This window comes from Maylandia zebra, linkage group LG11 (assembly GCF_041146795.1).
Source record: "Maylandia zebra isolate NMK-2024a linkage group LG11, Mzebra_GT3a, whole genome shotgun sequence".
Lineage (NCBI taxonomy): Eukaryota > Metazoa > Chordata > Actinopteri > Cichliformes > Cichlidae > Maylandia > Maylandia zebra.
The window spans coordinates 22854919-22876642 of record NC_135177.1 but is presented as its reverse complement, the minus strand read 5'-3'; the positions used below and the strand labels follow the sequence as shown (position 1 = coordinate 22876642).

The following is a 21724-nucleotide window of genomic DNA, read 5'->3' as shown; positions in this document are numbered from 1 at the left end:
CTTGGAAGTGAGCGTGTCTGCCCTCTGCGGAGAGGTACAGGATTAGGGTTGGGGATCCATGAGCAGCAGGCAGCAGCAGCAGAGCTAGAGTGGGAGGCAGAAGAGAGACACTTCACCAGTCATTCATCCCACACAGGTAGAGGTTGTACTGCGCAGAGCTGGACCTGAGTCACCAAACCTTCAGTCCTAAATCCTCAGAGATCATGTATGACTCCAAGGCTGAGTCACAGAGGTCAAGTCCAAGTCGGATCTCAAGTGATACTCTGTGTGCGGATAATCCATCCAAGTAAATCTATTCAAAGTAAAGCAAAATGCTGGTTAGTGGCAGTGATAGGAAGCAGTCGTTGATTTATTTTCTGTGCTCGAGTTAAATTTAAAGGCAAGTTTCGAGTTTGTATTTTCTAATTTCCTTTTCTTGAATATGATAATTTAAAACTTACAATTTACTGACTGTTGTGGTTGGTTTTACACAGAAAAATGCAGTTATCAAATCCCAATCTGAAAAAGAAACACTTCTTAATTGTTTATGTTTTATACAGCCACTTTATTAGGTACACCTTCCTAGCAGTGGGTTGGACTGCCTTTTGCCTTCAAAACTGCTTTAATTCTTCATGGCATGGATTCAACAAGGTGCTGGAAACATTCTTCACAGATTTTGGTTCATCTAGACATGATAGCATCACACAGTTGCTGCAGATTTGTCAGCTGGACGTCCATAATGTGAATCTGCTATTCCACCACATCCCAAAGGTGCTCTACTGGATTGAGATCTGATGACTGCCGATGCCATTTGAGTACAGTGAAGTCATTGTTGTGTTCATGAAGCCAGTTTGAGATTATCTATACTTTGTGACATGGCACACTACCCTGTAAAAAGCAGCCAGCAGAAGATGGGTACGCTGTGATTTGCCACTAAAATCTGAAAAAAACAAAACAAAACAAAACAAAAAAAACTTGTGAGTTTCTTGCCCCAAAATACTGGTTAGTTTTTTCTAACTAAACGGCACATATGATTCTACCTTCATATTAGCTACAAGGATTTTCTTGTCAGATGTGTCCGATAAAACCTAAACAAGCCTATGTTATTGTTTTTCTTTTCTATGTGGTATCTGTTGCATTTCAAAGAATGACCATGTCTAGATCTACCAAAAAAATCCATATTTCTCAGTAGGGCTGAAACACATACCATGATTCATATTTCACATAAAACAGTAATAACTTGAGGTTTTTTTTTTTTAGTTTTTTTTTTTTTAGTACTAAGAATCAAAACCTATTTCTAATGAAAATGACATAATACTTTTTTTTTTTTTTTTTTTTTAAATTGGTGGGACATTTTCAATCTACAGTTACAAAGAACAAGTCAACTACAAGTCAATTTGAGTTTTAAATTCCATGATTTATGCAAATTATGCTGCTGCTTTCCTGTAAACTGTCTTTCTGGGAGTGTGGTAAAAGCTTTACAACAGCATTTACACCTTTTTGATGAAAAAAAAAACCACAATGCAAAGTATAATTGAAGTGTTCGGTTAAAAAAAAGAAAATATGGAAAATCTGTGAGACAATCTTTTTGCGTGGGAGTGTTTGCTCAGTCACAGCTCTGAGCATGATTAAACAACAAAACAACAATTATTACTGTGGAGAGTTCACTTTTAACAGTGTAAAGCTTTTTTGTGAAACCCAATTCAGTTCAGTTCAATTTAATTTCTAATGTGCCAAATCACAAAAACAAATCAAGACTACAATAATACAAAGAAAACAGAGAAAACCATCATATATCCTTATATGAGTAAACGCTTTGGCAACAGTGGGAAGGAAGAACCCCCTTTTAACAGGAAAAAACCTCTGGCAGAACCACTATAACTATAGTTCATAACAGTTTTTAGTTATGAATGTAAAAGTCCTGCTTAAATGGTCCAAATGTCACTCACACACACACACACACACACACACACACACACACACACACACACACACACACACACACACACACACACAATAAGCTCACAACTCACAAGATGATACCTAAATCCACTTTATTCTTACATCCAGCTATACACCATCATCATCATCATGTCAGCATCATCATCATCACAAGCAGAAAATCATCACCCTCAGTGTCACACTTATGATCATCAGTTTGGCAGCACTATTAGCCGTCTTTTCTTTCCAAAAGCTAAAGCTGTGATAAATAAAAAATAAAACATTTGGTCCTTAAATATATCGTCTAGGCAACATGGTATCAGGGATTAAGACAGAAATGCCTTGTTGCTACCCACAGAAAACATCAAACATCACTGGAAACTGTGCTGAAACAGTGTCATAGGGCGACAGAAGAAGGAAACCGCTAATTGAACATGAGGCTGACGGCAGCAGAGAGCAAAGTGTCGGGCAAACTGAGAGAAAGGGAGTGAGTCTGTGAGCGTCAAAGAAACAGTTAGCGACCAGAGCTGTGAAATCAGATGAAAGGCAGCTAGACAGACACGAGATGAAAGACAAAGAGACCGAGGAGTGAGGAAGCACACAACAGACCCACAGAGAGGCACGTATTTACAGTACAGGGAGACGGGTGGAGAAAGAAAGAAATCAAGTGAACCACAATGCACAGCAGAGCAGTATTGTGTGTCACACACACGCACGCACACACGCACACACACAGAGAAGAAAAAAAATACAATTTACAGAAGCTGTCAAAGCGAACATGTAGATTTAAAAGGTTTGTATTATTCAAAAACTAAACACCACGCACCTGGGACAACAAAACTACAAGTGGACTGCTCCTAATTTTTCAAATTCATATGAATATTGACTTTACAGTGCTTTTTAAACGCTATATCAGTATAATTATTATTATTCTGATGAGAAAATATTACACTTTGGTGAAGAATGGGAGGCAAGAGGGAGTTGGAGCTGGAAACAAGGAAGTATCTGCTCTATTGCCTGCATCTTGTCATCGTGACTTTCCTTCAAACAGGAAAACAATTAATATCTTCCCACATTCATTATTATTGTCAAGGAAATTTCCTGTTTAATTAGTGAGAAAAATGCGTCACAAGTATTGCTTTTTTTTCATTAGCTTTTAATTTTTTTTTCCAGACTCCCAGACGTTGTTTCCTTCCCGTTTTATTGTGTAGATACACTGCAGCATATTTCCACTTCAGCTCCCCAGCTTGCTCCAACAATCACTAACACAGATATGTATGTATACATTTGGATGTTTTTTTTAGACTCCGCCTTATCAACCCCGCTGAGGACCCCTAAAGTCTTTCTCCTGGATCCTTGATCGATGGCTTGGCTGTGAGTCACGTGAACACCTGATGTTCTAAGACAATCACATCCTAGAGTGAATGCAAACATGTATCTGTCCTCGTGAGATCACGGCTTGTCTGGTGCCAACTCTGACACAACTCTGCATATCCATGGCTCTGCTATTCAGGCACCCACCACAACACAAAGGCCAACATTTTATGAGGTTTTCCTCCTCATCTTTTTTAAAATTTTAAAATTTTTTTATGTTTTACATGTTGGCGGGCAGTTTGTGTCGTAGTCCCTCTGAGTCTTTTCTGCCCGGTGACAGCTGAGGGTCTTTTTGTCCACCTTTAGGAGAGGTGGATTTGGCAGGGGAGTCTGCGTGTGCCGACTGGGTGGGTGCAGTGGTGGATGCTTGTGTGGTCTGGACAGGGGTGGAACGTGTATTGAGTTTTGAGGACTGGGTAGGGGCAGCCATGGTGCTTGGTATTTGTTTTGGGGGGTTAGAAGAGGCCGGCTGAACACAAGGAGAGGTGCTGGTGGTGGTGGTGGTGCTGGAGGGGGTAGAAAGAGAGGGGGACTTTGTGGAGCATAAAATTGTTGAGCAGGAGGCTGTGGATGTGATTTCTTTGGCAGTGGAGCTTGGAGTTGGGACAGGAGATGTTTGCTTTACAGGATGAACTGAAAAAGTTACTTTAGTTGGAGCGTTAGTGCTAGCAGGTGTTTGGGACAGAGTTGAAGTTTGGGTTGGGGTGAGAGGTGAGACCTGTTTAGGAATCTGGCTTGAAGTGGGGACTCTTGCTGAGCTGGAGACTGAGGCCTGGAGACAAGGTGTTGGACTGTGGCATTTACTCAGGGAGGGGACCGATGTAAGAGGGATGGGAGATGAGGAAGGTGTTGGGGTGAAGGTCTGGGTAGGGGTACCCGGTGTGCTGGCTTGAGTAGGCGTTTGGGAGGGGGTAGATGTTCGGGTGCGGGTTGTTTGAGTGGGAGAAGGGACTGGAGTCAAGACAGGGCTGGCACCCGACAATGGAGAAGCAGATGGTGGTGTGTTGGATGCCTTCGCTCTTGGGCTCTGGGGGTGGGGCGGAGAAGATGAAACCAAAGAGGAAGGGGGAGAAGAGGATGTGAGTGAGGATCTGGTCCCGTAAGGCTGAGGTAGTGGAACAGGGGTAGAAACAGAGGATGGAGGTGGTGTGGAAGATGGAGAGGGAGAGGACGAGCGGGAGGAGGGTGTAGGAATCGGTTTGGGACGAGGAATTGAAGAGAGCGACAGTGGGCTTGTTCCTGCCGATGGAGGGGTGGAGCAGAGAGGAGGAGAGGAGGAGCGGGAAGGGGTCATTGGGATTGGTTTCGGTCGAGGAGTCTGGCAAAGAATAGGTGTAGGAGATGAAGGAGTGGGTGCAGGGGAAGGGGTGGCAGAGGACAGCGGGGTATGCTTTGGAGGAGAGGAAGATGCTGGCACAGACGATGTAGAAGGCATGTGTGCAGCTGTGGCAGCAGAGGCAGTGTGAGCTGCAGACTGTGTCTTTACAGTCTGTGCTATAGTGGGCTGGACAGGAACTGTGCCCTGTGCTTGTGTTTGTGCATTAAATGGCATATTTGTCACCAGCTGTACTGAAGGATTAGAGGTCAGCAGGCCTGCACTGCTTCCCCTGGCTAATTGCCCTGCCAGAAACGGAGCTGCTAGCAAATTACCGCCAGAGGCCTTCCGATGGAGAGGAGGGTGAGGCTGCACTGCAGCCCAAGAGCGATGAGGCAGGGTGGGCTGTGAGGCTGAGAGCAGCCTGGCTTCCTGGGTGAGTCTACCCAGTGCTGGGAGACCCTGTGAAGTGTTTCCTCCATGACGTAACAGAGCCTCTTTTGCCCCTTGCTGAGCTGTAAGCAAAGTGTTGCCATCTGATGGGCCACTGGAGGCAGGCGGATTGGTGGCTGGTGTTTTGTGGGGAGGTGCAGCTGGTCCTCCTCCTCCTCCTGTTGGGGCTCCAAGAGATCCAGAAATCGCTGAGGGATGATCTGCCTGAAGTCGGAGGCTGTAATGGAGATTCCTTCCTTGTTGGACAGAAGTTGGGACAGAGGAGGCTGAAGTGGGTGGAGTTTTAGCAACAGGAGGCGATGTCACCCCACCAGGAGGGCCCATGGTTGAGGGGGAGACAGGAAATCCTCTTGGCGACAAGCCACCTATTCCTCCCATCGCCATCATCCCAATGAGAGAGCTCACAGAGGGGCGAAGGGGCTGCAACACAGGAGCACGAGGAGAAGAAAGAGGGAAAGAGGAGGAGGGAGAGGGGGAGATGAGAGGGGAGGGCAGGTAAAAAGCTCCTCCAAGAGCGTGCTGCTGCTGCTGCAGCTGCTGAAGCTGCTGCTGTTGCTGTTGCTGTTGGTGCATGAGGGCAATGGCTACATTACTTGTTGCAGCCGCAGTCTGCAGCGGAGCATGGACCAGCGGCGCCCAGATGACGGGGCGTGGCCGAGGAGACACCGTGCCACTTCTTCCAGCGGCAGCAGCGGCTGCGATGGCATCCTGCATGGCTGGCATGCTGTCGTGTTTAACAATCTGCTGCACCAGCATGCTGTCACAGGAACCCAGACCTCCTGCTGTCATACCACCACCTCCTAGACCCCCCCCACCTCGGCCTCCACCACGACCCATGCTGCCACCAAGAGAACCGCCCTGGGACGACTTCCGCGTGAGCATGGAGTTCTTCCTGCCTGTAGAGGAGAAAAAGAAAGCGCAAATGTGAAATAAAATCTTCAACATGTCTTTGTAACCTGAGATACTGGGCTTGACAAAACGGAATGCCTAAAGGAATGATATCTTTTAAAGTAGGTAAAGCTGTCACGTAGCTGGAGTTTTAGCCTCAAGCGTTTTCCTGTTTTTTTTACATTACAAAGATTTCTAATCCTGAATTATTTTTACTTTTAATTCTTACAGCTTGTATTCAAAGAGGACTCCTGATCTTTTGGCGGCTTGAACAATCCTAACAAAGGGCCTGTGATATCTGCAAGTATTTGGTATTGTCAGTATTGAAAAAACAAATGTATGTAGCAATTCAAAAACCACAAGTTACCAATACGGTCCAGTCGGTCAGCTGCAACAGTTTCAAAGGCACGTCGCATCATCGGGTGTTCCTCCAGAACCTCATTGAAGCTGTCCACACTGAGAGAGTACAAACGGCAATATGTGTCTGCTCGGACACTGGCTGTCCTCCGTCCTCGAGTCAATAAGCAGATCTCTGACAATTAGAGGACAGTTTTATCAGTATAACAGGGAAATTGCAGTATATACAGTAGTTCTGCAAAACAAACCACAGAAAAAACTACTGCTATCTTCTGCTTCTGCTCCTCCAAAACCTTCTCCTTCTTGTTTAACGAGACACCAAAACATCCTCACCTCCAAAGTAAGACCCATCACTCAGCTTGGTCTCCTTGTTGCCACGGGTCAGCACGCTGACGCGTCCGTGCTGGATAAAGTACATCTTACGTCCAACTGTGCCCTCACGGATGATGAAGTCTGATGGCTGAAACACTTCAAAGCGGAGCTTGGTAAGTACGGCGGTCACAAAGTTGGGATCAGCGTTGGCGAACAGCGGCATGTTAGCAACCAGGCTGCGGCAGTTAAAGCTGACTATCTCCTAAGCAAAGAGGAAGAAGGGATAAAGAGAGGAGGGAGTGCTAGTCAGAGATCTGCTGCAGGCATGAACACAGCATCTAGGGCATGTATGTGTGATGGTGTGGGTGTTTGTGAGTTTATCACCTCTTTTAGCGGCTCACTAAGTTCTCCCAGGATGTTCTCTTCATCGAACATTTTTCCCTGGAAGCGGTGCTCGTAGTACTCATGGATCTTTTGCCGAACATCTGCTGGGAGCTTATGGAACGACATGTACTGCTCCACCTGCTTGTACTGCAATAACGAAGGCACAAACACATTCACTTTAAGAGAAGAGTACGCGCAGACTGTGGAAATACATTCTTTAGAAATTTTATCTCAGAATCAACCTTGAAATGTGACCTCAGTTTGATATGTTTGTGTTGTTGTGTGTGGGTCAGTGCCTCAATAGATACTCAGACACTGAGATGTATATATGTTAGATAGTAAACTATCATCACTTTGCACAGCCATTGTGAGGTATAATTTCAAATCTACGAATGTTGACTCACAGCTCCAGTGGGAAGTTACGATCTCTTCAACACTGTGGGTATAATATTGTTTTTAACTGTACAATGTGAATTACCCTAATTCATTATATGCCTATATTTATTATGCAGAAGAACTTCAGTGATTTCAGACACCAACTTCTTAAATACTTTATCTCACTAGAGCGTACTTCCGGGTGTTAGAAATATGTTGAAATGTTTTTCCCCTTTTTTTGAACTCTAGTTTATCTCTTGACCCCTTTGCTAGGTTCACCCCCAAATTGAAAAACACTACTCCCGTGGTTATCTGACTTTTTCTGGCAGGGTCCTCTTTAGGAGCTAAAAAAGTTCATGCCTCCCACAGTTTGTATTAATCATTAACACTAAAAAGGGCCTATTTTGATTTCTAGTAAAACAAAGGTCACTGTGATAACTTTAGCAAACTCTTTTTTTTTTTCCAACATAAATCACAAACTTGTTTTTTCCACACATTTTTCTCACAGTGATCTATGCTTCCCCTTGCACTGGCTTCATGCAAAGATTTGTTGGTTTGGGGCTCAAATTTAAGAATTTGGAGTATTTTTTTTGTTTCATTTTAAATTGTGAATCTTAGCATCAGCATTCAAGTACTTCAGCATTAATTAAAACCAGCATACTGCTTATAATAGTAATTGAAACCCCAGACAAAAAAATTTAACAAAGTTTAAAGTCTGAACAAGGAGAGTCAACCTAAAGGCTGCAGGCTAGAACGGACCCACCTGGATGGCTTGTAGATCTACATAGTCAGAAGCACCCACAGTCATACGACACTCATAAACAAGCGTCATATTTCACCTTTTCCTGATACTGTCGCCGCGATGAGTCTAGTGACTGGATCAGAGCGGTGGCGTGGCCGATGAACATGGCATAGCAGGTGGCGCCTACAATCATACTGAGCATGGTGAGCCACACGTCAGTCATCCCCTCGGGAGCCTGGGCACCGTAGCCGATACACAACATGTGGCTCATGGCTTTGAACAGAGCATAGGAGTACTGCACACCCCATGTGTCGTTCTGTGAGCGGGAGAGGAAGAGAGGAAGGGTGACAGAGGAATAAAACAAGTTTCAAGCGTTAATTACAGAGACGCTGGAGCCTTGAACTGTTCTTATTTTAGTCGGGTTACGGGAGTGTTTTCCCCTCTGAGTGGCTCAGCCAAACCATTTTAGAAAATACAGCTGAGATCATAACATATTGCAGGAGAGCAATTTAAGTGCCGAAAGCCAGTGTGCTGACCAAAATCATAAAATCGAGCAGCTGCGCTACATATAAAACAATAAAAGGGCCGTCATCTTGCATTATTAAATAAATGTTCTAAAGAGGGACAATAAAATGAGCCGCCTCTATGTGTGTGTGTGTGTTTTTGTGTATGAGTCCAATTATACTAAGACGTTAATGGTCCATTGGACAAGGGGACCTTCTCTGGGGAAAATCCCAGCATCAGTCTGCTTAGCAACCATCACACGGGCAACTGCAAGACATGAGTCAGTTGAATATCTGAGTCTGTATGCTTTCATGCAAAATCTCCAGCAGGTCCCCAGGCCTTCCACAGATTGAGCTCATTCACACCTACACCTGATCTCTCGGAGGTTTTTAATTACAGTCAATCTTATTTCAACTGGACATGTTGCTGCATGAGCCAGTTAACACAGATAAGGGGCAAAGCATGGCAAATCTGATAAACAGTGAGTCTTTTCAGAAGCAGCGGTTTGCTTCAATCTCAAACAAATATTGCGCACGCTGTTCAAACAATCCAGATAGGGTTTTGTGTGATTCATTCAGCTCAGCCTGAACGTCACATCCTGCGTCTGTTGGCCTGACAATAAAGTCGTTCACTGAAACATATTAAAAATAACACAGAGACTCACCACCATCACGTTCTTAGAAACCCAGCAGTCAGGAGGGAAGTCCTGCAGCATGGGGACCAAAAACTGGAGACAGCCATCCCAGTGGCACAGCAGCAGCATCATGCCAATTAGATTTACTATCCTTACCATAGCACTGGCAAGGTCATAGGTCATATGGAAGATCTGAGAAAGAAGAGGATGTAAAAATAAGTGCGGTTAAAGAGAGCAAATGGGGTTTTAGATTTTTTTTATCCCTAAAAGCCTCTTGATCAGCAACACATCCAAAACGGGGGTGCCTCTGCCCTCCAAGCATGTTGTTTCATGCAAAAGGGGCTTCTGATGAGTCATGCCTTAAATATTAAATCTTTTCCACAAATATCTGAGTTTGTGCTTCTCACCTCCTCCCACTGGTGGATGTAGCGGATGAGCCTGGACAGGCGCAGGAGCCGAAGCAGGCTCAGGATTTTGGTGAAGCGGACTATCCGCAGTGCCCTGGCCGTCCTGTAGACCTCTGAGTCCAGACTGTCCACCATTAGGAAGATGTAATCCACTGGGATGGATGACACAAAGTCCACGAGGAACCAGCTCTTCAGGTATTTCTGGCGAATCGCCCTGACGTTAGAGTGAGATGGAAGACCAGTGTCATTCCTCATTAGGCAGTCTAGTCTCGTGGAAGAGAGTTCAACATTTGCTTGGCATGAAACCTTCCTCATAAATATTCAACAGGAACATAGTGGGATTTGAACAAAGCTCTGCCACTGGCCTCACATCACCTTTTCACATCTCACACATTAATTTGTTTGAACACAAACTCAGCAGATGGCCAGAAGAGCAAATTTAAATTTATGGCATTGGTCCTGCTGCACTGATATTCCAGACAATACACACACACATGCACATAAATGCTCCTTCTAACCTCGGGTCGAGTAATATCTCAGTGTTGTCTTCCTTGACGATGCCGGTCCTGAAGTTAAGGACCAAATCGACCATGAAGAGAGTGTCCGAGACCACGTTAAAGATGATCCATGAAGGAGTGTTCTCGTCTCGAAAGAACGTGATGCCCACTGGCAGGACGATTAGGTTTCCCATCATCAGCAGTAACATCAAAAGATCCCAGTAGAATCTAAAAAGATAACGATGGACTCTTTATTTACCTCTGGTCTCTCCATCTTCGTTTCTTGTTTTCTTATATTGTCTTGTTGTTTTAAAAGGTTTGCCAAATAGCACAAATAGAATTTAAAATAAAGGCAAAAACATCTCAAGCTGCTGTTTGGATTGAAGACAGCTTTGCACACTTTGGCAGTATCTTAACCAGTTGAATATGCTGACTCACATGCTCATGACCCAAATATTACACTTTAATTATTGGCAAGATTTTAGTAAAAAGATGATAAAATGGCATAACTCATACAGTGCAAATGCTAAAAATACCTTGCAAAAACAGAAAAAAGACTTTCATGTTGTGGTAAAAGAGGTTTAGCAGCATCTCGCAAAGCAAAAACAGAAATATTAAATATTAATGTAAGCGAAATCTTTCTTTTTTCTTTACTGGGACCAATATAAGCTTCATCTATATGTATGTTTAGCATAAGTCAGTATTACTGAAATCTATATTAACATGATTTTACAAACAGAGACACCACGGTTTTGTCACCTGTGAGCAGCTCAAATGATGAGCATTAACAGAATACTCAAAACTGAACAGGATTAGTATTCACTGTGACTGAAATCTGCATGTGTCACTTTGTCACTTTTCAAGAGTGAACCTGCTTATAAGCTCTTTGTGAAATGACAGTGTGGTGAAGTATACCAATCACACATAACATTTTGACCACCGGCAGGTGAAGTGAATAACACTGATTATCTCTTCATCATGGCACCTGTTAGTGGGTGGGATATATCAGGGAGCAAGTGTATATTTTGTCCTCAAAATTGATGTGTTGGAAGCAGGAAAAATGGGTAAGTGTAAGGATTTGAGTGAGTTTGACAAGAGCCAAACGATGAGACTGTTATGGCCCTGGCCATAATCTATTTTGGTGGCTGTTTCTTTGTCTGTGTCTTTAAGTCTTTGCAGGCCCTGGATTGGATGAGCTGACGGCTGCCGATTGGTCTGCTGATCATGTGGTCGCATTCAAAATCCATCACCAGCAGTTGTCCTGGGGCAGCCACTGACAGCAGCAGCAGACCTGACTTCCAAAACCCATGACTTTTGTGACTTTCTCAGTTCTGTATATAGTGTGTACATTAGTTTTCATTGTAAATAGCACTGGAGCAGAAGGGGTGAGCTGCCTTATTGTTTTTCCTTGCACTGTTTTCTCCTGTTTATCTCAGTTAGGGAGTTAGGTGTAGCGCTTGTCTTTTGTTTGATTTTTGATTTCACATAGGGTTTTAGATAGCACCTCCTCCTGAATTAGCTTGTTTTGTTTGTTATTTTGGCCTTTGTTCACCCCAGAGCTTCATTTTGCAGTGTAGAAAAATAAACCACCATTCACTAAGAAATTGGTTTTCCCTCTGTGTATGGTTTTGGGGACCAGGGCGGGGCAATCTTTTCAAACTTATGTTGCGTTCCTGTACCCCTAGACTGGGGCGTAACAGAGACAAAAATGGATGGGGTGTTCCTGGTATGCAGTGGTCCAAGGAAGGAGCAGTGGTGAACCAAGTTTTACTGATGCAGGGGCGTAAACGCTGGGCAGCGTGGTTGGATCCAACAGACGAGCTGAAAAGTTGATGCCGACTGATAGAAAGATGTCAGAATTTGTTGGGTATAGGGCTGAATAGCCACAGACCAGGGTCAGGGTGTCCGTGCTGACTCCGATCCACCACTGAAAGAGCCAACAATGGGCATGACAGCATCAGAACTGGAACACAGCAATGGAAGAAGGAGGCCTCTTCTGATGAATGACGTCTTCTTTTACATGGTGCATGTGCTTTAATATATGGCATTAGGAAGTACTATGGGAAGAAGTCCAGCAGAGGCAGTGTTCTGCTAGGATGGGTCTGGGCTTCTCTGGCTGCAAAAAGGGGACCAACACAATATTATCCAGGTGGTCATAATGTTATATGTGATTTGTGTACAGGAAGATGAGAGAGAGCCTAGAGCATGCTTCTTCTGCTGTGATGAGTCAAAATTCCTACTGTTAAAAAAAAAAGAAAAAGACTGTATCCTGCACTTGATGTGGATAATGCTACGTTTCCTGCATATTCATTTAAAAATGTTGTTTGGCTGAATCAGGGCGCCATGTCTTCCTCTTGTGTTCCTCCACATTGCAAAAGGCAGAGCCAAGCATCCGTCCATTTTTACATTCCCATCCTAAACATATAATCCTGAAAAATCAGATTCAAAGGGGCACAACTCTGATTCAATCTTACATTTCCATAAGTTCAAAGAGACACATCAAAACAAGATTGGTCAAAGTTGAAGCACCTGAGGGCAAGATGGGTATCACGTTCTTAAAGCCTTCCCACCGACTTGGTGCCATTGGATTTTCTAAAACTTGTTAAATGCATTTCCACCAGATTAAAAAAAGAAAGCTGCTACTGGCACAGTTATACAACATTGGTGGTCCCAAAGTTGGAGGGGCAGATGCAAGTGCCTACGGGAGACGTTACTGCAAGAAATTTGCCACCATTCTGATAAAACTTCAGTGAAAGCAGGAGAGGCTTCTCTGTGAAAAGCAGGGCCCAACTTGTAATATTCAGTTCTCCAACTTGCAAACTGAAGGGCACTTCTTAAAATGCAACTGGCCAGCTCTCTCCTACCTGATAACCACCCCGACCTTTTAAAATTCACATTTCTACTAAGATTTCTGTAAGATTTTAAAAACTTTCATAAAGCTACAAATGTGTTCAAACAGGTGTTTGTACATGTTTGAGAGCAGAAAGTGTGTGTTTTTGTTTTTTAAATAATCTGTGCTTATTCACATCCGTGAGCCAGGACAATAACAAGTGCAGTCCTCCTGGTAATATAAGTCAGGCTGTAGTAGATATGAATGTTTCCCTCAAGACAGCTTCATCCTTTGCTTTGGCAAGATAAAGCACCTGTGCTTCATACTAATAAAAAAAAGAAGAAGTGATTTGAGAAAAGGAGGAAGACAGTGAAGAACAGAGGGAGGCAAACGATCAGTAACCTTGGGAGGCCTCATCAATCTGAATGTCATGCTGGAGGACTCCGTGATGTAGCCGTCTCGGAAAAAAAATCAGGCGATCACTCATGTCATTTGGATGCTGAAAGTGATTAAAGTATGACAGAAGAGCCGATCCAATCATCGGGAGATGATTCGTGTCATCTCTCTCTCTCGTTTCTGCTAAGCCCTTTAGCCAACGCGTTATCAATGACTTGCTTATTCTTGCATCCTCACGCTGTCTCCGTCTCGCTCATTTACACACACAGTGTCTCTTTTTTTAGACAAAGTACACTCAAGCTCTGCGGTCGATTGCTATGGAGCACCAATTTAGTAACAGAACTTCATGGTGTGATGCTACCACTAGACTGATGAATATTAAGCATGCATGAGTCATCGCTCGGCCCCACACACTCTTCTGTCTGACTTTGTCACTTACACTGACAGATGTATTGCTTCATAATCACTGGCAACAAACACGCGGGGATTATTTACAGCAACATGGTCGCTCTTGCAGTTGTCGTAGCAGTGAAGGCGATTTACTCCTGACTTGGAGAACTTGCCTTGTTAACTCTGACTGTGGGAACATGTCTGTAAATTACATTATGCCTGTCAGGACCCCGTAAACAATATGAACCATAATCCTGTACCTAACGAGGCTCCCATGGAAAACCTTAGAGAGGTTACTTTTAAAACAATTAATTTAACATTGACGTGTGGACTTTGCTTTTGCCATTTTAACCATATTAGATACTTAATAATGTCTCTACTGAAGTGACTAACTGATCAGCATAAAATAATCCTCAACCAGTGACTAATTGATTATCCAACCACTGATTATTGATTAACTGCTTGGAAAAACATTCCACGGACACGGTAAAATGATTGTTCCTCCTCTTGCGATGCACTTGTTGACATCTACATCAATATTATATCTATATTTAAATTAAAATATGTAGGCTCTCTGAAAGTGACTCCTCAGTAAATTTAACTTACTACAGTCACTAGCTCATGACTCCTTGTGGTGACACAGAATTTGCAGCAAAGAAGAAAGTCACGGGGAGCGGGGGTGGGGAACAAATCAGACAGCTAATTAACTCTGACAGGTTACTGAAATTAAGTTATAGTGATAAAACACACAAACACCATGGCTGAGTGAATTCATATATAATTCCAATATTTTACCCGCTGAGATTTTCTTCCTATTAAAATATTGCTATGTGTCATAGATGATTGTGTTACCACATGATATATAGAGTATCACAGCATAAATATATTGTGACATTACTGTTATTGTAGGCAACATATTGTGATTTTATCATATTGAAGATTATGCTCTGATTTCCACATCTAATTTACAGATTATGGAAAATATTGTTTGTGTCAGCGCTGTATTATAGGTGGAAAATGCTAGTACATATACAGTGTACAATTTATTAGGTACACCTTCCTAGTATTAGATTGGACCCCATTTTGCCTCCAGAACTGCTTTAATTCTTTGAAGCATAGATTTAACAGGGTGCTGGAAACATTCCTCAGCGATTTTGCTCCATGTTGGCATGACAGCATCACACATGCTGCAGATTTGTTGGCTGAACATTCATGAATAAATCTCCTGTTCCACCACATCCTGAAGGTGCTTGTATTGGAAATGGAATCTGGTGACTGTGGAGGACATTTAAGTACAGTGAACTAATCTTCATTTATAAGAAAGCAGTTTGAAGTGATTTCAACTTTGTGGTACTGCGCATTATCCTGCTGGAAGGAGATGAGTACAATGTGATCATAAAGGGTTGGGCATGGTCACGAACAAAACTAAGGAGTGCTTAAATGATGCTCAGCTGGTACAACGCGACTCAAACTGTGCCACAACTATCACACCACCACCATCCTGGACCATACAAGGCAAGATGGATCCATGTTTTCATGTTGTTTATGCCAAATTCTGGCCCTACAATCTGAATGTCTGAGCAGAAATTGAGACTCATCAGACCAGAAAACATTTTTACAACCTTCTGATGTACAGTCTGAGTTTCCTGTTCTTAGCTGACAGGAGTGGCACCCAGTGTGTTCCTGATCTGCTGTAGTCCATCTGCTTCAAGGTTCAACATGCTGTGCATTCAGAGATGCTTGTTTGCATATCTTGCTTGTAACAAGTGGTTATTTGAGTTACTGTTGCCTTCCTATCAGCTCAAACCAGGCTGGCCATTGTCCTCTGACCTCTAGTATTTTGAGGTACTTGAATATATTTTAATGTGCATTTGCTCCTTGAGCTATCTAATCTAATCTATTTTATTATTTGTTTATTTCCTTGTTTTTAAATGTCTGTACAGTACCAGCTAACAGCTCACAATCTGAAATGTTAGATGGTGACTTGTTAGCAATTCACCTGAAGAAATATTCCTCTTACATCAAGTCAGTTTCTTTTTTCTTATTCCTTTCATGCAATGAAAGAGTAAAATTTATGTTACAATACAATACAATACAACTTTATTTGTATAGCACGTTTAAAAGACCAGCGGTACACCAAAGTGCTTTACAATAAAAACAGGAAAATTAAGACATGATTAAATAAAAGACTATTAACAAAGTACCACATATGTCATCAGGTTGAGGGCACTAATTATATGGCAATAGAAAGAATATAAGAACAAAGTTACTAAGAACAGATATAGCTAAAAGATAAAGTACATAAATAAAAATTGAACCAAATATAAAAAAGGGACAGTAACTAGATGGAAAAACTATGTTGAATAAGTGAGTTTTTAAACGGGATTTAAAAGATAAAATGTTTGGCCTTTTCTTCCAATGGACTTGCTTTTGTTTAAGTACTTACTGAGTACTTACTCCTACTGCTCAATATAGTACATTACCCTTCAGGGAATTATGTATTTCTCATCTTTAACTTAAGAAAATCTATTTATTCTTGCAATCTTGTATCTATCATACAGGTTTCACAGATTAAAATGTGGATCATATGCATTGTTTTAGTTTGCTGAGTAAAATACTAGGTGACACTGTCCATGTACACTGCACATTACTCTGCTTCTATGTACTACAGCCTACTGTTTCCATGGGGATGTGACAGCTGATTCAAACCTGAATGAAGAAGGGAAGACCCAAACAGACAAGAAGATGTGACAGCCAAACTAAAACTCAGAATAAATACCTGACACGACCTGGTTTCTGATTTTCCACCTGGTGAAACACCGCGAGCTGTGCACTGTGCGGTTCATTTGGGTATAAATGCATATAGTGTGCACTTGTGAACTGCACTCACACATGCTTATACACACACAGGAATTGCAAATGCAATCAAAGCTGCTCTCTGTAACCTCATCAGTATTCCATTTTGAACACGAACAGGTGGTGGAGGGTAACCGACCTGTATCTACCTGCTCAGCTGTTGTCATACCAAAAAACCAAATCTACTGTAATTGAGGCCAAGTGTCTCCTGTGTTGCCTGTGATTGGTTCCCTGCTTGCGGTTGGCCAGATGTCAGCTCCTTGCAAGTTTCCACCCATCATCCAGTCCGGCACATACAGACAAACAAGGACAACTCTACATGTATCAGCAGCATCACTGATTCAACATGAATTCACTCTGCTTCTATTTCTAACTCTCCTCACCCTTCATCTCTCACTTTGTATGCTTCTCATGCCACAATGTGTATTTTCTTCACCTCTTCTGCCCCTCATTATGTATTCTTATAGGTGCAGCAACAACACATCTTTTCTTAATGAGGTGAAAGGTGTGGGAGCTTATCGGCAGACTCAGTAAAGACAGACCAAATGTACGAGCACAAGCGCTGCCACACATTCTAGTGGCTGCAAGGGCCAAAACACATAAAGCAGCTCTGAAGGTAATCTGTCTTCTTGTCTCTCGCGCCTCGGCCTTGCAAAGTTCCTCTTCAGGTACTTAACGGAAAAGTTAGATGACTGAATAATGCATAATGCATACTCAACTTGCATAATTTAGAATGCCATACATAATTGACTAAAATTCAATTGCAATTCTGCAACGGGCTAATTAGGACTATTTAACTCATCAGATGTCTTGGTTGAACATCAATTAATGCAGGAAAGGCTGAGATTCAATGAAACACAAACTCATTCACAACACTCTTTGTCGATCCTGCCTCGCCTTCCTCGCTGACTACCTACATCACATTACCTGCGAGCAGCCCCATAAGAAGCACGTGTGAGCGATCATTACATTGACAGACAATACAAAATGACACAGTCAGTGTGTGCCTGTGTGTGGTTGATGAGACAAAAGTGGGCCAGGAGCCTTGGGGATCAAGTCATCCATTGTTGCTGCAGTCTGTCTGGAGATTATGAATGCTGCCTCTCCCTTTGCTGTCCATCTGCACATCTTAGGCACATGCAATTATGGAGAGCGATTTTCTGTGAATACCTGGCCTATTAACTCATAAATAATAACGCATATTTAACATGTGCAATATGAGCGAGCGAGCGAGAGAGAGAGAGAGAGAGAGAGAGAGAGAGAGAGAGAGAGAGAGAGAGAGAGAGAGAGAGAGAGAGATGTATAAATCACAACACTATTGTAAAGTAAAGACCCTACAATAATACAGAGAAATCCCCAACAATCGGACGACCCCCTATGAGCAAGCACTTGGAGACAATGGGAAGGAAATCTCCCTTTTAACAGGAAGAAACCTCCAGCAGTTTCAGGGAGGGGCACTTATCTTTCACAACCCGTTAGGAATGAGTAACCAAACCCGGCTTACCCATTCCTGTACTAACTATTCAGCTCAGGTGGCAGAAAAATCCTAATCCGCCACCAACAGGGAGCGCTGTGCTTGGTTAAGCCACCTTTACATGAAAACATACTGAACTTTTTACCTAAGTTACTTGGAAAGGGACGTGTACCTTTTGTCTATATCTGTGAAAGATTATTTCCAGGAAACAACAGGCTACTATAATAAAATATTCCTCTTAGAAATGGAGACCAGCCATTGTAGCGTTCTGTCTATCTTGGAGACCTTAGCCCCTGATCGCTGCTCTTTCCATGAGCACCTGTAGCTGTGTCTTTGTTGTACAACCCCACTTTAAGCTTCATCTTCTCCTCTAACCCTGACGTAATTTACTATGCACTACTGCCGTGCCCTGGGAATATATATTTAGCCTCCTGCATTTCTTTCTCCTTTCCCAGTTGTCCTCCTCCCCATTTCCCCTGTTAACAAGTGAAGAGGTTGCTTAATGCATGATCTGTTTTCCTTTTCCTCTCTCTTTCTCTCTCTAGTTAATTGTCCATCATTATACTTCAAGTGTGCTCTGTAAAAATGAGCATGAATTCAACTTGCTTTGATCCACATTTCTCAGAAAAAAACATAATCTGTATTGAAAATGCTACAAGTGGCATTTAATTCACAAACCAACATCAGAGTGACCAGCTGCTGTGGAGGGGTGTGTGTGTGTGTGTGTGTGTGTGTGTGTGTGTGTGTGTGTGTGTGTGTGTGTGTGTGTGGGAGGGCTCCATACCTGAAGTCACTGTAGGGGTGGATGATCCACGCTCCTGCTGATTTCAGTCTTTCCTGCTCCTGTTCCACAGCTTTGTGCGATCCAAACATGCGCAGACTGAACTTGTTGACCCCAGGCTGAAGCATGGCTCCAAACTGTCTCTGGATGAAGGTGCTCTGGTTGGAGTTGCTGTAGTCTTCCCCGTCCAATCCCATGCCAAACCCACCCAGGCTAGACTGACCCATCATCTCAGGGGTTCCTGCTGCATTGGTGTTGCATGCTGTGGTTGTGGTGGTCTCTGCACCGGTGGCCACCACCATGACTCCGGTCCCAGTGGAGGACGTAGAGGCCAGGGCTGCACGGGAGGCGAAGCCTACTGATCGCGGAGGAGGATGGGCTGTGCCAGAAGAGGAGGACGGAGGAGGCGGCAAGGGAATCGGGGTAGTTGGAGTGCCTGCTGTACGGAAGGGCAGGCCGTCCCTGGTGGAGGCGCTCATGATGGAGAGGCGACGCCCGCGTCCACCTGAGGATGTGCTATCTGCCCCAAAGGAGCCCCTTTCTCCCTCCAGCGAGGCCTGGGACAGCCTGTAGCCGGGAGAGGGCAAACTGCCCTTACTGCGCCTCTTCGAGTCCCCTCCATTACGCCTGGGCAGGCTGTCACCCCCGGACCCCCCGGCGCTACTAGGGGTACCCACACCTCCAGCCACCCCATCCATCCCAACTCAGGGAAGGGGAGGAGTGTGAGAGGAGGATCAATATAACCTGTGACCCCCACCCCTCAGAATAACTATTCAGTACTGTCGACCTGTCTAGGTTACATAGATGAGAAAGTCAATGAGGCTCTGAATGTTAAATTGAAGAAGCGACAGAAAAGTGCAGCGTGTCTCCAGTCATTCTCCCGGAGTCTTCCGCCCTCTTTCCGCGGATGTGGCCATTCTTACCTCAGTGCCCTTGGAAAAAGCCCCATCCAGACAAAAATATCCCCCCCTATCACTGTGACGCCTGCAGCTTCACTTTTCCTCTTTTCTTAAAGAGTCTTGTTTGTCCTTACAGATGTTTCTCTGCCAGTCCTCCTTCCTCGTCCTTGAAACGCTGCTCTCCGCCCGAGGCCCTCCCTCTCCGCTCCACAGTCGCCCTTAACGCTCCGACACCGGTCATATTGGCACCGGATTCCCGGTCTATTGTAGATAAGAGCGCTCGACGCTCATTGGCCGTCCGTGTCCTGTCCGTGTAGCCTATATGTCCAGGCTGCCTTCCCAGTCTTTGCCCCTTTCATCATATATCATTATGTAAGAGATGTTTTGGGCGCTAAGGTGTCAGACTGGGGAACATTCATCCGAGGATGAAAGACAAGGACACTCGATACTCTGTTAGGAGGGATGGGTTGTTAACGGACAGAAAGGACGCACGAAAAAAGGCACAAACGAGCGCTCATTCCGAGACGCACTGATTCACTGTCGAGGACACGCACTCGACCAGCAACCAGGCACATGCACATAGGAAAAACGGGAACAAATACGGCTGGGAAGGAAGTCAGAATACCCCAGGTCTAGCCCATGTTTTCACTGAGTCCGCCACACGTTGTCATTTTCAGTATCCGTGCGGGAAAAAACACCTTCACCATGACGGAAAACCCATCTACCCGCGACTGAAGCGCAGTCAGACACACAGACAGATTTCCTCCTTTACAAAAAAAGCTATTTTATATATATAAAAAAAAACCTGATACCGCAATTAACTTGATGAGGTTCTCACAGCCTGACGCACCACATTCCATGTTTCCTCACATGCAGGCGCTGCCATGCACTTCACTTCACTTTTCAATGACACAGTCTACAGGGATACGGCGGCGTCCCTTCCCCTCTTATGGCACCAACGGCAGATTACAGACTCTACATTTAAATGAAGAAAGCTGCTCCGAGGTAAAACTGTGCGCTCCCATGAATTTCAAACCTTCCTTAAAAAAAAAAAAAAAAAAAAAAGCAACTTGTTGATCCTTGGTCCTCAGGAAATTGTGCAGAGCAGATGGAGTCCAGTTTACGGCTCAATTTACTTCCTTTTCTGACTCAACACTCAGAGGTCGGTCTGACACGTCCGCAGAAGCGCGCCGCCAGCGCGTGCAAATGAAATATTAAATAAATAAATGTCCATATAATAGTCGGAATCTAATCAGCTTGTTGCCATGGCATCCGCATCCCCATCATCCTTCCCCCAAGGCCGCATGCCCAACCGGCGCAAGACGCACGCATCCCTCGCAGGTACAGGATGCGCGTCATCCCTTCTCACCAATGCGGCGAGGGAGCGCGTGATGGAAAGAGGGATGATGAAACTTTATTTAAATAGCAAAAAGGGGCAAGCCTTTTTTGTACCAACAATGGGGAGGACTTATGAAGGAAATAAAAGAAAAATGAATGAAGTCCTCAAAGAACGCTGTGATCCAAACAACGTGAAGCAGATACACCTTTTAGAAATGAAATAATAAATATAAATTCAATCTGCAGTTAAACTCCAGAGCTTGAGTTCGTCTAGAGAGATATGAAGGCTGATACATCATGAAATAGATCACAGGGTAGTTTACTGTAATATACTTTTCCCCCCTTTAAGTATTTTAAATGTATTTAAGTACTCGACTACATTTTTCACAGCAAGATTTACTTTTATTCGTCAGCTGTTTATTGGTTATCCTTCTTAAGTAAGAGACTTTATAGTCGATCTGTCAGTATTCTAAGGTCAAGAAATATTGTGAATGCAGGGATTTTAAATGTAACAGAGTAGTTTATTTTTTATGTGTTGTTACGAATTGTGAACACATCTACATCCAAATTACACTCAGCAGGGAAAAGTATGTTCAGC

General features: G+C 43.7%; 1 protein-coding gene across 1 annotated transcript; it reads right to left on the bottom strand.

The window, feature by feature from the left end:
* Positions 1–2027: 2027 nt before the first annotated feature.
* LOC101487210 (uncharacterized) lies at positions 2028–21101 on the bottom strand. Its single transcript, XM_004541207.3, has 9 exons — positions 18893–21101; positions 10184–10390; positions 9666–9879; positions 9289–9450; positions 8218–8436; positions 7004–7150; positions 6641–6881; positions 6318–6482; positions 2028–5958 (listed from the first exon to the last, which is right to left on the bottom strand). Exons 1-9 carry the CDS (start codon positions 19585–19587, stop codon positions 3515–3517), a joined length of 4494 nt encoding a protein of 1497 aa, XP_004541264.3. The 5' UTR covers positions 19588–21101; the 3' UTR covers positions 2028–3514.
* Between the last annotated feature and the right edge of the window lie 623 nt (positions 21102–21724).